Genomic DNA, 15775 nt, shown 5'->3' on the forward strand with positions numbered 1-15775 from the left:
TTGGTCTCACAGCCAAATAAGGTTACGGTTAGTGGTTGATAAGTAGAAATTTATGTGCCCGTGCTGTAGTTACAACAACATCACACCAATTGTGTCCACTTCAACAATTATGTAAGACAAGGTGTTCTAGTCTTCACTGAGTGTATTTAAGGAAGGCTGGCCAGCCAATTGTCTGGGATGCTTCAGGAATTTGTATTCCCAGACTTCATTACTAAAATTATCTGCTTGTAAGATTCTAAGTTTCCTTCTTTGTCTTATTGAAATGCTAGCAATTGTTGAAAAAGTCTAAGAGTTACAAACATTCCAGCATCATCCATTGCCCGTCCCACCCATTTTCCAGGTAAAGTTTTAAAACAAAAACATCTTTTATGATGCGGTTGTGTATTTCAGTCTTCTCCTACCCAGTGTGTTCCAAGCAGGCTGAGATAAAATCCCGGTCATCCCTTTTCAGCTTTTGGGACAGCTCATTGTAATCCAACATAAGTGGAAGGAATCTGACTGGGAAATACCGCGCAGAGCTGAAATTAAGCGCCTACGCCTTTAAGAAACAGGCGCAGCCTGTCTCTCCCTATTACCGCTTGATGTACTGGTTCTTCGGCAACGAGGAACGGCGCTTCTGACTGTTCCTTAGACTGCTTGTCGCGGGGCATTCTGGTAGCTGTAGTTTTCTTTCGATTCTAAACAATGGGTGCCTCGGGACATTCGAACTACGATTCCAAGGATCCTAGGCGCCCGAGGGGGCACTGGCGCCTTGCGAGGCCGCTCTCGCTCGGTGGCAGGGCGGCTAGTTCAAGTTGCCATAGCGGCAGTCGGGCGGGTGTTGGGACAGTTGAAGCCGGAGGCGTCTGGGAGTCATGCTTCTTTCCTGACAACCATTTTCACGTGAGAAGGCACGGGTTAGTCCTGGGATCAGAGAAGTGTCTGGGGCCCAGTGTGTAAATAAGCGTGGGGATGTATGACAGTGAGTGTGAATGAGAGAATCAGAGAGGGTACATCCGCCCGTGTCTTCGTCGCAGGCGTGGGGTGGAGAGATCCATTGCCTTGGATCGTGCGACCGCGATTGATCGTGATCTTATATTGTTTCGGGTGATTGAGATTCGGCCAGGAAAGCGTCTTTATAATATCCGGCCAAAAGAAACTTTGCAACACTTTAAAAAGAGAACAATTATGCAGCCCGATTGCGTGCATCAGAAGTAAAGGTGATTCATGTTTTACCCAGCCTCTTCCTTCTGTCATCCTTTTTAATGTTATCTTAATTGTGGGCTGTATTAATTTAATTTAATTTTATTCTCTCTTTTGTATTGTTTTTAACTTGCCCTGTGAACCACCCTGAGTCCTTCTGGAATAGGGCGGTATATAAATTCAACTAATAAATAAATAAATAAATAAATCCTTATCTGGTAGGGCTCAAGAGGTGATCCATAATTTGACCACGATGACTCGTAACAAATCCTGTTGATTTCAGCAACCTTACCCTGGGGAAGGCGGCAATGCTGTACAGTATCTGTCGAGTTAGGAGGAAGAGCCATTGAGCAAAATGGGGTGGCAAGATTGGGGTGCATTTAGAATAAATACACAGCTCTCTTGGTATTTACTTGAGCTTCAGGCAACGTAGGACCGATTCCAAGTGAAATGAAAATGAAAAGTGTCTCCAGATTATGTATGTACACATGAACTTCATACAGGATGTATTTTTGGAATAACTGGCTTATAAACTAAAGCTTTTTTTAATTGCCTGATTTGGAAGAAGTTTGGCACTTGCTCTTATTCATTTTATTTAAGACTACGCATATGATGTGATTCTGTATTAGCTCTTTGTGACAGTTCCTAAGCGTGTCTGCTTTCAGTTGTATATTCCATCCATGTGGTTATATGAGCCTGCAAACTGATTTATGTTAAAGAGGTGATACTGTTGAAACCTATATGTTCTTGATTTTGAAAAGAGGTAATTTTTTGTATTATTTAACAGTATGCTGGGTGAGACGGGTTAATCCTGCTTTCTGGAAAAATTGTACACTAGCACAGGGGTCCCCAACCCCCAGTCCGTGGACCAGTATCGGGCCGCGGCATGCCAGCAACCGGTCCGCACAAACAAGCAAAGCCTCATCCATGAGATGCAGGCAGCACATAAAACCACGCACTCTTCGGTCCTCAGAAAAACCTCTCTTCATGGAGCCGGTCTCTGGTGCCCAAAAGGTTGGGGACCTCTGCTCTAGCCGTACCTTAAAGTATATGTTCATATTTGTCTAAGGCATATCACCACTGAATTAAATATATTTTAAATTCCTTCCTTCCCTCCCTCCCTCCCCTTCCTCCCTCCCTAGGCAGATGAGACAGTTTGATAACCTTTATAGTACTTGGTGCTATACTGGGATGGAAATGGGAACTATTCCTATAGGCTGATGATATTCTACATTTAATAGGTAAAAATGGGTGTGATCCATTCCTCCTGAATCACAATATAGTATGGTCCTAGTTACTGTAACAAAGCTTTCCCTTGCTCCCTTTCAACCTACTTTTTCAACAATTGTATTCTGTTTAATTTTATACTGACTGAAATAAAAGTGGTTCAGCACATATAAATATTCCCCTAAGTTCTTAGTTTGACTCAACTTCCTTTTTCCTGTTGACTGAAGTTTGAAGAAGTTGTACTTGAAGTTTCCTAAGTGTCTTTTTGCTAATAGTCTGCTAGGGTGTGGCTTTTTTCCTATGATTGTGTCTATATTTTATTTGTAATTGTGACATTCTGTGCTTAAGTGGGGGGGGGGGTAAACTGTGTTCTGGAGGATTGTGAAGTTCATTAACAGCTTACTTGAGCTTCTTCACCCTGAAAATTTGTAATGGTGCATGTATTTTTTTATACTATCCTTTTCGCTAATTTGTTTTACTAATTTATCAAAGGTAGGGGTTATTGTATTGAATAATAGATTTAAGAAACAGGAAAGGAAATTTCTGGCTGGATGTTAATGAACATTTTATTAACAGAAGGAGCATTCTGGCTTTGACAGATTGGTGAGAGAGCTGCTAAACTCTCCTTTACTGGGTACTCAAATAGAGACTAGCAACCATCTTTCAGAGAGGCTTTAATTTGAATTTCTACATGGAGAAGGAATTGAGTGAGGGGCCAAAATGATCCCTTCTATCTCTGTGAATCTATAAACTAATGTAAACTGTAGAATAATGTTGTATTAAATGGAAGAATCAGTCCAATTCTGTTTCAGAAAAAAAAAGATACTGTAAACACTCTTAACCGGGTTGCCTTGTTTTTGGATGAATGAGATCGATTCAGGTAACTTTCCTTTTTTCTTTTAATACTGCTCCTGGCAGTGAAGTAATGAGACTTTATTTTGCTGTTTAGTAATGTGGGTTCTGAATGAAGCTTTTGTTTTTGGAGTTGTTGTACTAAAAATAGTAGTTTTTAGAAATTACCCTTCTTGGTTAGTGTCGTGATTATCAGGCGTTTAGGACAAGTTGCTATTTGCTATACCATAATAATATGTGAATATAAGCTTTTCATGTATGTGCATAATGATATTAAATGTCTGGACAATTGCAGATGTTTACATATGTAAGATTCTTCAAAACTGCTGTAAGAGGAAGTATAGTATGTCTTTGAAAACTTGAGAGTCATAACGATAACAGTCTGGAAACAATCGGTTACTACGATATTTCTTTAAAACATTCCCACCCCCAACAAGGTCAGGCAAAAAGAACACAGGTGACCACAACTGAGCCTAAACTTTCTGTTGTTAAATGAGACAGCTACAGTGAGTGAATTTTGCCCCATTTTACAATATTTCTTGCCACAGCTGTTTAAGTGAATCACTGTAGCTGTTAAGGTAGTAACACGGTTGTTAAGGGAAACTGGATTCCCTATTGACTTTGCTCGTCAGAAGGTCACAAAAGGTGATCACATGAATCCCTGCAGCCATCTTAAATATGAACCACTTGCTAAGCATCCAAATTTTGATCAAGTGACCATGGGGGATGCTGCAGTGGTTGGAAATGTGAAAAATGGCCATAAGTCACTTTTTTCTGTAACATATGTAAAATAAATCCCTTGTACTTCTTATTCATTTATTCTGTGTAACATCTTTGCGTTACTTACAAGTATTGCTCAACTTAACAATGACAATTGGAATAGGAATTTTTGTTACTAAGGGATGTGGTCATAAAGCCCAGCCATATTGCTTAGTGATACCTGCAGTTCTGGTTGTTGTTGTTAATTGAATCCCAGGGTTTGTTGGCTTCCCACACCATGAATTGGAGAGGGTGCATGGGATTGGATAAGGGTGCAAGGGGGTATGTGAGAGGCACTTCCTAGGTTGGATGGGTGAGTGAGAATGCTCAAGAGGTGTTGCATGGGTTGGGGAAAGGGTGTGCTAAGGAGCAATGGGTTAGGGAGTGTGCAGAGTATACAAGAGGTTGAGGAGGGTCAAGGAGGTTGAGGGGTACCCAGGAGGTGCTGTGCAGGGAGGGTGTGCAGGGCTATGCAAGTGACTGCTGTGGTGTGGTTGCAAAGGGGTTGGGAGAGGGTACACATGTGGAGGAGAATTATTTCAGCAACGTGTGATCTTCCCTGCTAGCTTCTTCTTTGCATACTGGAGAAGTGGAATGGAAGTTGCAAATGGTGATCATGTGACCGCAAGAAGCTTGGCAATTGGTTGTAACTGTAAATGGATTGCCAATCACCCAGATTGTGATCATATAACTGGGAAGGTTTGGGACAGTCAGGACTGGTCCCCCATTCATTTAGTATCCTTGCATCTTTAAGTAGTTGCTGAATGAATGGTCGAACCTGCATTTATATACAGGGGCAATTTGGAAATAAACCTCCGTTTGGTTTATTTATCAATGACAGACACTCGCAGATAAAGAACTTGTATTATACACTTGTATTATACATTACTTTTCAACATAATCGCTATTCAGATTGAGGGACTTGTCATAACATCTTACAAGGTTTGAAATTCCTTCTGCAAAAAAATCTGCCCGGGAATGAAGCCACCCTGTAACAGCACTGTGAAGCGCATTGTCATCATCGAAGCAGTGCGACACAAGCCACTGTTTCATTTAAAAAACTGGTTCATTTTCAGTTGAGCTAGTGGACGAGTCAACAGCAACACAACCTTTTTTCACTCCTCACTGCCTACTGAACTACTGCTCATGGCACCCATAGGAAGGGCGTCACTATCCCTGCCTATTTCTTGCACATGCTCTAACAGAGATTTATTTCTGAATTGCCCTCGTATAACTACCTTGTCTTTGTATTTGACAACTTTCCCCCTTCATTTTTTTTACTTTCTGCTTTTTTCAGATATATTTTTTTTACTTAATTTGGGTGGGGTTTTTTTGTATATTGAGATATTTTTCTTGCTTCATCTTTAATGACGTCTGTTTCAGTACCATTCTGATGCCAGAGTACAAACTTAATGAATTCAAATTTTAAGAGTCCAATACTGAAGTGGCAAATTTGCAGGAAAGAAAAGCAATGCCAGGGCTGTGTTATTTTTTAAGGCAAAAGTTTGATTTGAGGAAGTCAGAAAAATACTAGTAACAGAATAGCTTGATAGGGATTTTTAAAAAAGAGAGAAACAAACTTACAAAAAAATTCTTCTATAGTATCTTCTATAACCTTGCTACAGTATAGAGCTTTAAAGATGATTGTTCTAGAATCCTGTGAACATGAAGAATAATGGTCAAAATTCAGACATTTCAGTGTAAATATTCAGTCAGTTTGTTCAGCGGCGTAGTGGTCTAGTGGTGAAGATGCTTGCTCCCCACTCCAATGATTGAGAGTTCAATCCTAGGTAGCAGCAGATGTTTCTTACTTAGTGCACAAAGAAAAAAAAATCTACTGCGAACTCAACGCTGGTGTCAGGAAGGGCATCTGGTCAGTAAATGCTCAGCTTCATCCAGTCACCCTGACTTTATTCTGAATTAAGGGCCTATAGCAGGGGTGTCAAACTGTTGGCCCATGGGCCGGATGCGTCATCCGGAAGCCATGCCCACCCCATTGCCGGCAATGGCAAAACCATCCCGATATGTTGCACGACGTCACATGACGTTGCGAGTTTGACATGTCTGGCCTATTGGGTCATAAAAAGAAGAAAAATTCAGTTTGTTAGAAAACCTTGCACTTTCAAACACAAGACAAAACAAATATAACTTTTCATTCTGAGTTATACAATGTACAGTGTTGAGCCTTGTGATTGATCACCATCTTTTCAACATTGAGGCATCCCTCAGATCTGTGCTTTTTAGTACTTTACAAATTTTGGGTAGGGTTTGTCATCATTATTAATGCAAGCCCAGATTAGTGAGATTGTGATATATTAAGGAAATGGCAAAGTCTAGGCTATGCATAAACAGTAGATCTGTACATATTGTTTGCTGAATCTACCTGTCCTTCAAAATCTTTTTCAAGTGTCCTCGTTGTCAAAGTGAGAAGGTTGCTAATTGGGAATGTGTGTAAGTATGTATGTTTGTTTCGTGGTGATATGATACTGCAATTGGTAAAATGTAATAAAATTTACTAATATGAGTCTTTTTCACCCTTAAGATTCCAATGGCAGATTCATCCAGCGACTCTGATAATATCCGTCGTAGAATTGGAAGAAGGGGTCCTATAAGAGCAACCAGAATCCGAAATCATGAAACCGAAGATGTTGCAGAGAAGATTCACACTTTAGCAAATACTTTGCAGGTTGCTATGAACTGTCTACTTTCTAGAACAATTTTGTAGAATTACAAAGAAGGGCTCTAATTCTATATGGTCAGATAATTGTCTTGATTTGTAACATTGAGCCTGGGAAAAGTTTGTTTAGTCAGATTCTTAGTAGTTTACTTAATAGTAGTTGAGCACTCCTTCCCAGACCTTAGCCTTTATCCATCCATAAAACAGTGGCTATAAATCCAGGAAGATCATCAGGTTTTGGCTCTGCTCTTTCAAAAGCAGTGGCATGCCATGAAAAGACTAGTCTGGAACAGAGCGCCTTAATGAGTATTTAGAAACTCTATTTTGTTTGGATTTAATCTAGCCTCTGTTTCAATGTTCTTCTCAGAAGGGCTAAGTTGGAGACAAAACACTAGTTATCAAGGATGGCTGAGTTTATGGAGGGCCTCTTAAGGAAGGGGTGCACTACCAATGGCAATCCCATGACTGAGGGACACTGCGATGGTTGAAATGCCTGCTGGTTGCAAAATGCCCATTTCACAATCGTGAGTGTGGGGAATGTTGTGATGGTCATAAGTGTGAGCACCAATGATAAAATTACGTTTTCAGTGCTGTCACAACTTTGAACAGTCATTAAACAGGGCAGTTGTTAAATGAGAATTATTTATTTATTCAAACTATAAATAACTACATAGCTTGTCTATTAAAATGGCCAAGATGATTTATAATGTACTAAAACCCACATTTTTTTAAAAAAAGACAGTTTGAATATAAAATGGAAAGTCTGACTGATTATATGCTTTATATCCCTCCATATTTAGATATAGTTCAATATCTATTTGTAAGTAAAGAAAGAAAATAGGTCATAACACGGAACAAAGTGCTGAGAAGTCATCAGTTTTTATGCTTGGATTTAACATAGTCATGGTGCCTATACTTTACATGCAAAACATTCCAGGTGCAGTCATTGGTAAATCTGAGAAAGTTTGAGAGAGGATTTTATTATTTTATTATTTATTTATTTATCTATTTATCTATTTATTTATTTATTTATTTTTGTATACTGCCCTATTCCCGTAGGACTCAGGGCGGTTTACAGGGCAGTTAAAACCATAAAATACAAAAATTAAAATAAATTAAAACAATTAATTAAATTCAAGCCCCAAGTATATCTAAAACCCAATTAAAATTAAAAACCCCTCAGTCTGGGCCAAACAGCTCGAAGAGCCAGGTTTTCAGGTCCCGGCGAAATGAACGAAGGTCGGGGGCAGTCCTAAGTTCTGTAGGTAGTTGGTTCCATAGGGCAGGCGCACCCACAGAGAACGCCCTTCCCCTGGGAATAACCCGTCGGCATTCATTAACCGGTGGTACCCTGAGAAGGCCCTCCCTGTGGGAGCGCACAGGACGATGGGAAGATGATGCCGGCAGCAGGTGTTCCCTTAGATAGTCCGGACCCAAGCCATTTAGGGCTTTATAGGTCATTACTAGCACTTTGAATCTCACCCGGAGGGCAACCGGAAGCTCTAATAGTTTAGTTAATTGTCTTAATAGTTTCTGTTAAATAGTTTCTTCTAGATAGTTTCTACTGATACACAGGTAAGTGGTTTAACTCCATACAAGTTCACTCCCTATAGTCTTTTTGGTTCATTATGTTTTAATATTCCTAAATTACCTACGATCAAGGAAACAGTAAGATATGCAGGTTTCTGGATACTGCCACATTATTCAACATGATGATAGCTTTAGGCAGACTATGAGGTTAATTGATTAGAGCAGCATTTCTCAATAGTGACAAGTTTATGTGTGGACTTCAACTCCCAGAATTCTCTAGCCATTGCTGACTGAGGAATTCTGGGAACTACCCCACACATCATAAAGTTGCCAAGGTCAAGAAACATTAGAGCAAATACAAATTTAATACACTTTTGACAGCTGTATTGAAGTGGATCTCTTAGAATTCCAGGAGGAGGCATTGCATTAATAATTGTAAGAAAGTTTAATAAATAAGTACAACACAAATATCAGAGGGCACTAAACTGGTTGTGACAAGGATACACATTTGGTAAGAAAAGCACACAAACTACTTATTTTGAATATTGACCTCCCCCACTTAACTCTCATTTCATATTCAGTATTTATAGGTTGGATTATAGTTTAATTATGTTTTCCTCTCATATTTAAAGGATGCAAATTGGAATTTAAGACATGTGGATCAGATGTTGGGCCAATATCGAGAGTATAACAATGAGCAGGCAGAAACAATTGCAAATGTAAGCAGCTATTGATTGAATTTAATAATTAGAATCTGTAAAAGTATAAAATTCCTGTTTCTGTTCTATTCTTTAGTGCTTTTGGAAGGAAAATTGTTTTCTACCTAACAAGTTGCCATTTTCATATAGCTTAAAGAAACTCTGGAAGAGTCCCTGGGCCAATTAAAGACCCAACGACTATTGAGAAATTCTGGAGTAAGAAGTGCATCTCTTTCAAGCTTGTATGCAAGTGACCTGGATGGTGGAACTCCAGGTATTATTTAATGAACCTCATGCTGAAATCATACACTCATTTATCTGTGGGTGAATAGACATTTTAAATAGAATGTTTGAATAGACCTTTGTACTTTCATGAATATAGCAAAATCTCTATTGATTAGTTTTGCTATGATGTAGCTATGTGTGAATAATGTTTACCTGTAAGTATGGTGGAAAATATAATGTTTGAGCAGATTAATACTAGTATCTTGGCAGACTCATAGAAGAATAGACAGCCCTTCAGATATGAATTATATTTCAGGAGAAATTTGTGCTGATTCTCCTATCTTTTTTCTGTGAAGAAGGTCATCATTTCAAGCCTACCTCTCCTCTCAGAGATTACAGTGCAACACTAGGTACCAGGCAACGACGGTCTAGGTCTGCTGTTCGATTTGTTGATCAGCGAGGTAACTTGAACCAGGTGAGTAGGTATTCTTAAGAGCATATAGGTTCATGTTTTTCTGTAACCACTTCTTCCAAATCCTTTTACTTAGTGAAGTTATAATTCAGCTATTAAGTTGTTGATGTAGACTTTGAGAATTATTGTATATCTGTGAAGTTCTTGGTTGTTTGCTTGCAGATGTTTCATTACCCAACTAGGTAACATCCGTGTGAGTGAGCATGGGAACTGATATATAGTAGCTTGCCCCAGCAGTTTTGGTGGGGATGTGGTATCCTCTTTGGTGGTTCTTTGATTGGATCATTGTTTTCTGCATGACGTTTATCTGATGTTAATCCTTGCTTATCTGAGTGTTGCTTGCTGAAGGGGATACGCTCTAGTTGATTTGTTTCATTCCTAATTTTATATTATCTCATTTCAATGGTATATAAAACTATTTATCTAAATGTGTCTGTTGATGGCTGACTTGTCTGAGTGCCAGGCTTCCAGGAATTCCCTAGCGTTTTGAATTTGGCTAGATTTAAGATGGTAATATTAACTCGGTTGACACTATGGCTGAGTCTATTCATGTGTTGAGAAATGAAGGTTTTTTTCTCTCTCTCTCATCTAACTGCTATTTGCTGTTTGTGTTGCACTCTGTTAATCTTTTGACTGTCTCTCCTATATGGTAACTGTTAGAAGGTTTCAATTGTATGTTGTAGATCAGGGCTCCTCAACCTTTTCAACTTTAAGACTTGTGGATTTCACCTCCCAGAATTCCTCAGCCAGCTTTGCTGCCTGAAGAATTCTGGGAGTTGAAGGCCACAAATCTTAAAATTGACAAGGCTGAGGAGCCCTGTTGTAGATGACTCCTGTTTGCTTTTTTCTTCCTGGGCTAGTGGGACTTTGTATATGTTTTCAGGACAATTGCTCCATGTTACTAATCACAATCATATGAAGAAAAGAAAGCAAACTTAAACTGCACTAAAGCATCAACATTTTAAAATTTGTCCTTTTGCATTTCAAAATAAAACAGCTTATGCCAATTAGTACTTTTAAGCTTATGTGGAATTGATGCAGTATTTTTTTAATATGTTGCTATTATTACTGTGTTTTAAAAATGTACCATCTTCCTTTGAGGAGAGAACACATATTCTTCTCAGAGATGAACCATTAAGACAGTTTTTCTATGTTGTGTAATAGTACACATACCCAATAACACATTTGTACCCAGTATGTTTTTAATTTTAGTGCTTTGTCCTAAGCTTATTAAAAATAATTGCTTAAGTGTAGTTTTTCAGAATGCAAGTGGTGAAATGTTTAGATAATAACTAAGCAAACCACAATTAATAGTAATTTTAAAGCTTTTAAATGTGACACTACATTTTATCAGTGCAATCCAATACATTTATTATGTAGTATATAGAAATAATTGTGTATAAAACTACTATAATCTAAGAATTACTTGTGCTACTATTTTGAGTAATGTTTACTGCTGTTACTATTTGCAAGTTCTTTTGTTAGAGAGTAAAACAGATTTTGGCTAATGGCTTTTCATTAATTGAGCTGTGGAATAGCTAGTGTATTTTAAAATGTTTAAAACAATGCTAATATGATAAGATTCTTTTGAGATTTATCAATCTAAGAATAAGATAACAAGACAGTTGGACAGAGATGAGAGAAATGTACAACAGTAAGCAACAAAAATATAATAAAATATGGTTTAAGGAAAGTGTTTTAAGACACTCTTGAGTGAATAATATTTACTACCTTAAATCTCAGCTAGCAGATATTCAAAAGGTCGTGCCAGTAATTGGAAAAAGAATAACATGTTTTAAAAAAGTAATGCATTTTTTTAGAGTAAAGGAAAAACTTGAGTGTAAAAAATCTGTAGGATATTAAGTAATTCCAAAAGAAAACTAAATATTAAAATATTTCAATAAATTTTGCCCTGAAATAGTTACATAGGATTGACCCAGGTCCTTTGGTCTAATTTGAATAGATCTTAATTTATAAAGTTGCAAAAAATCTAATAATTATGTCCTTTCTAATGATTGTTATTATAGCTGTTTTGTAGCTTTCAGTATTTTGAAAGTGTACTGGAAAATATACTGAATATATCTATACCAAATGATGGAACAGCTAATTATGTACTGTATGTGTTCATACTGCAGCTGCATTCTTTACATCAGTCACTTAGAGATCTCAGCAGTGAACAAATTCGCTTAGGGGAAGACCTCACCAGAGAACTTTCAAGAAGAAATCGGTATGAAATGAAAGCTTGTCTCTGGTTGGTGGAGAATCTTGAATATTTAACACTGAGAACAAATATTTGATGTTTGAAGGTTCTGTTAAGTCACTGCATTGTATTACATTATGTGTTAATTTTATTGCATCTGTCTAATAACAGAGGTTCTCTGGCACATTACAAAAGTTATGAAAATGTTTAAAAATCCAATAAAAGCAATAAAATGATATACATCAAAGCCATTTTCCCAATGTAATTTGGGCACTTTTTATTAAAATAAAGCATACAAAAGTTGTTGAAGAGGAATAATGTAGCAAGGTATGGAAAAATACTAAGTGGCTGCAAAGTTACCTTCCTTGGGAAGGCATTTTTTAAGTTGGAACTATACAGCTTGAAAACCCTTTCCCTTGTCCTTTATAAAACTCCTCCATAACTTCACTTGACAGTTTGGGGAAGAGCCATTAATAGAGTGCATGGATAGATGCATATGAGAGATATTCCTTGCTATACTCTGATCCCAAAATTTCGAGAGTTTTATTTATTTATTAGATTTCTATACCGCCCTATTCCCGAAGGACTCAGGGCGGTTTACAGGGCAAAGTAAACAGTCATCACAGCTATCTTGAATATAGAGTCTATAAACAAATTGTAGAAATCAATCACTAAAAAAACTAGTCTTGCTTCAGTACTGGTGCCATGACTATAAATACCATTTTCTGGCCTCAGTCACTTTAGTTCATGAAAATGGGACACTACAAGTAATTTCTCCCAGGTGGACTTTGCTTGGAAAAGGCAGTCTTGTGTGTATCCAAGCACCAAGCCATAAAATGGGTATCCAGGCGCCAAGCCATAAAGAACTTGGAAGTTAAAACTAAGACTTTGTACTGTACCCAAACCTATTAGCAATTAATACAGGGCACATATTACAAGTGTAATATACAAGTGATGGTTAGCACCTTCTAACACAGGGGTCCCCAACCCTCGGTCCGTGGACCAGTACTGGGCTGTGGCATGCCAGCAGCTGGTCTGCACAAACAAACAAAGCCCCATCCGTGGCAGCACACAAAATCATGCACCCTCTGGTCCATGGAAAAACCTCTCTCCACGGAACTGGTCCCTGGTGCCCAACTGTTGCACCTCTGTTCTAACAGTTCTAGGTAGTTCAAAACAGAGTTAAGCCACCTATCTGCTTCTTCACCTAGTTTATACTATAAACTTCAATTGTTTGTTGTACTATTGTTTGTTGAACTCTACTAGAGTTCCTTCTCATTAGAGGAAAGAAAAAACAACCCTGTTCTAAAACAATAACATATTCTGAAAATAAGAAGTTGCTACAATTTTGTAATAAAAATAGAAACTAGTTTGCTTAATGTAGTACATGGTATAATTTCTTTGTTTTATTCTAAGAAGTGATGCTGAAATGAAAAAAAGATTGGAAGACATATCTGGCAGACTTGATGAATCACAAAGACAGGAATTGGTGAGTATATTGAAAAACCAACAATATTTCTTAAATAGGTTTTGGATTTGGATTTTTACAATCTATCTGTCTGCCTGCCTGCCTGCCTGCCTGCCTGCCTGCCTGCCTGCCTGCCTGCCTGCCTGCCTGCCTGCCTGCCTGCCTACCTACCTACCTACCTACCTACCTACCTACCTACCTACCTACCTATCTATCTATCTATCTATCTATCTATCTATCTATCTATCTATCTATCTATCTATCTATCTATCTATCTATCTATTATGGATTGCTAGGAAAAGAATTCAGGGACTACTGTATTTCTGAGCTGAAACCTCTTAGACTTTAGGAAGAATTTAATGTGGTTGTATATTTTCCTATATAAAAATACTACCTCCTTTTCTGCTTGTTACTTTGAATTTCTTGAATTTTATCTAAATTAAATTTGGGGGCTATTTTCTAATATTTGCATTAACTCTTTAAATATCTGAGGAGGAGTCAAGTTCCATATAAACATAGATACTTAAATCTTTAGATGTCTTCTGTTTTCAGAAGGTTCGTATTATACAGTAGCTGTCCTTCAGATTCCTATCTGAAATTAAATTCCAAAGCAGATTAGAATATTTCAGAATAGAAATCTACCCTGTTTTGAATCTGGATTCCATCTGACAGTGATGGCACTGTAACAGTCATAGCAAAAGATAAGGTTTTTTTTAAACTTTTATAAATCGATATGACAGGGGAAGAGAAGGGAGTATGAGATTTAGGTTGAGAAGTTCCAGTGACACTGGAATCAGACAACTTTTTTGATCCTGATACTTCAGTTACTTTGTTGTGGAAGTTGGTAGAGAGATATTGAAAGAAACATAATTACATTTACTGTATATTGCAATTGTCATTGTCTATTTTCTTCTCATGAGTTGTTGGATGCTAATGAACTAGATTAAACATTTATTATTTTAGGTTATTATTAGAAGATAATACTGTTAATAATCATTTGTATATAATTTTGTATTAATCTATATCAAGTCCAAGAATCAATTCTACAGGAAAGGAGCTACACTTCTTAGGACCGTACCTTTCCTTGCACAATATTTTCTGAGCCTGAGTTTTTGATTGTGTTCTTATTATATGAGCTATTACCATTTCAACATTTATACTAGTCTGTCCCCATGTACAAATAATGTAGGCATTTAAAAATAACTAGACAACCCATGACTTTTTGGGTCATCCTTTCATATTTCCTTACTAGATTCTTCAGTGCTTTCAACAGGGATTGAACTTTTAATGTGCTGCCTTCAAAAGAAAAGCTGGGACAAATTCAGATGTATCTACCTTGAAAATAGCCTATATTGAACTGTATAGCACAATCAAACATCAGTACAGGAAATGTTTTATGGCATCTTGTATTATGTCACAACATATTATGTTTTAATTTTTGTGTCATAAAAAGTTTGTAAACTTTGCCAAATTTCAATTCATGGGTCCCAGATTTTGAACACATTCTCTAAGTCTATTTAAAGTGCCTTGGTTCAAAAATTATTGCCCCATGATGCACATTGTTGCCCAGTTAAAGGTCACAGAAACAGGAGTTTTAGTAATAAGCAGATTTTTTAAAAGCTCGACATTTATTGCACTATGTGAAGTTCAGCACATGTTGTCCCTTCATTATAATCAAATTTTCATCTGTTTCTGGTCAAATATAGCCATCTACTTTTCCCTATTGTACTTATGGAGTTATATAAGTTTCTTTTTCTGAGTGGGGGATTTAGTCAGATGAGTAGATCAAGTAGATCAAGATATTCTCTGAGTGAGGGCTGCTTCCCTGCTGTCTTGAAAGAGGCGGTGGTGAGGCCTCTCCTCAAGAAGCCTGCCTTGGACCCAGCTGTATTAAACAACTTTCGTCCTGTCTCCAACCTTCGCTTTCTTGCGAAGGTTGTTGAGAGTGTGGTGGCGCATCAGCTCCCTCTGGTCCTGGATGAAGCGGATTATCTAGACCCGTACCAATCGGGTTTCAGGCCCGGGCACAGCACGGAGACGGCATTGGTCGCGCTGGTGAATGATCTCTGGAGGGCTCGGGACAGGGGATATTCCTCTGTTCTAGTCCTATTAGACCTCTCGGCGGCTTTCGATACCATCGACCATGGTATCTTGCTGCGGCGTCTCAGGGGATTGGGAGTGGGAGGCACAGTTTTACAGTGGTTCTCCTCCTATCTCCGGGGACGTTCGCAGTCGGTGTTGGCAGGAGGACAGAGGTCGACCGCGAGGTCTCTCATTTGTGGAGTTCCTCAGGGGTCGGTCCTCTCGCCTCTCCTGTTTAACATCTACATGAAACCGCTGGGTGAGATCATTCGTGGCTTTGGAGTTGGGTATCATCAGTACGCTGATGATACCCAACTTTTCCTTTCGACCCCAAACCACCCCAGTGATGCCCTCAACGTGATGTCCCGGTGCCTGGAGGCGGTTCGGGTCTGGATGGGGAGGA

The 15775-nt window shown here is 38.3% G+C and overlaps 1 protein-coding gene across 4 annotated transcripts in view; it reads left to right on the forward strand.

Annotated features, from left to right (window-relative positions):
• The first annotated feature begins 765 nt into the window (after positions 1-765).
• Positions 766-15775, forward strand: part of CEP128 (centrosomal protein 128) — a 221658-nt gene continuing 206648 nt past the window's right edge. For 2 of the 4 annotated variants that reach the window (XM_083375275.1, XM_083375272.1), the window contains exons 1-7: positions 766-896; positions 6563-6706; positions 8860-8946; positions 9076-9199; positions 9507-9625; positions 11758-11849; positions 13239-13311. In XM_083375275.1, the coding sequence (XP_083231401.1) occupies positions 6569-6706; positions 8860-8946; positions 9076-9199; positions 9507-9625; positions 11758-11849; positions 13239-13311 (633 nt within the window). In that variant the 5' untranslated portion in view covers positions 766-896; positions 6563-6568. The remainder of the gene's footprint in view (positions 897-6562; positions 6707-8859; positions 8947-9075; positions 9200-9506; positions 9626-11757; positions 11850-13238; positions 13312-15775) is intronic. The other 2 variants (XM_083375274.1, XM_083375273.1) reach the window with 2 other exon arrangements.

The sequence above is a fragment of the Vipera ursinii genome, assembly GCF_947247035.1.
Source record: "Vipera ursinii genome assembly, chromosome: 1".
NCBI classification, from domain to species: Eukaryota; Metazoa; Chordata; class Lepidosauria; order Squamata; family Viperidae; genus Vipera; species Vipera ursinii.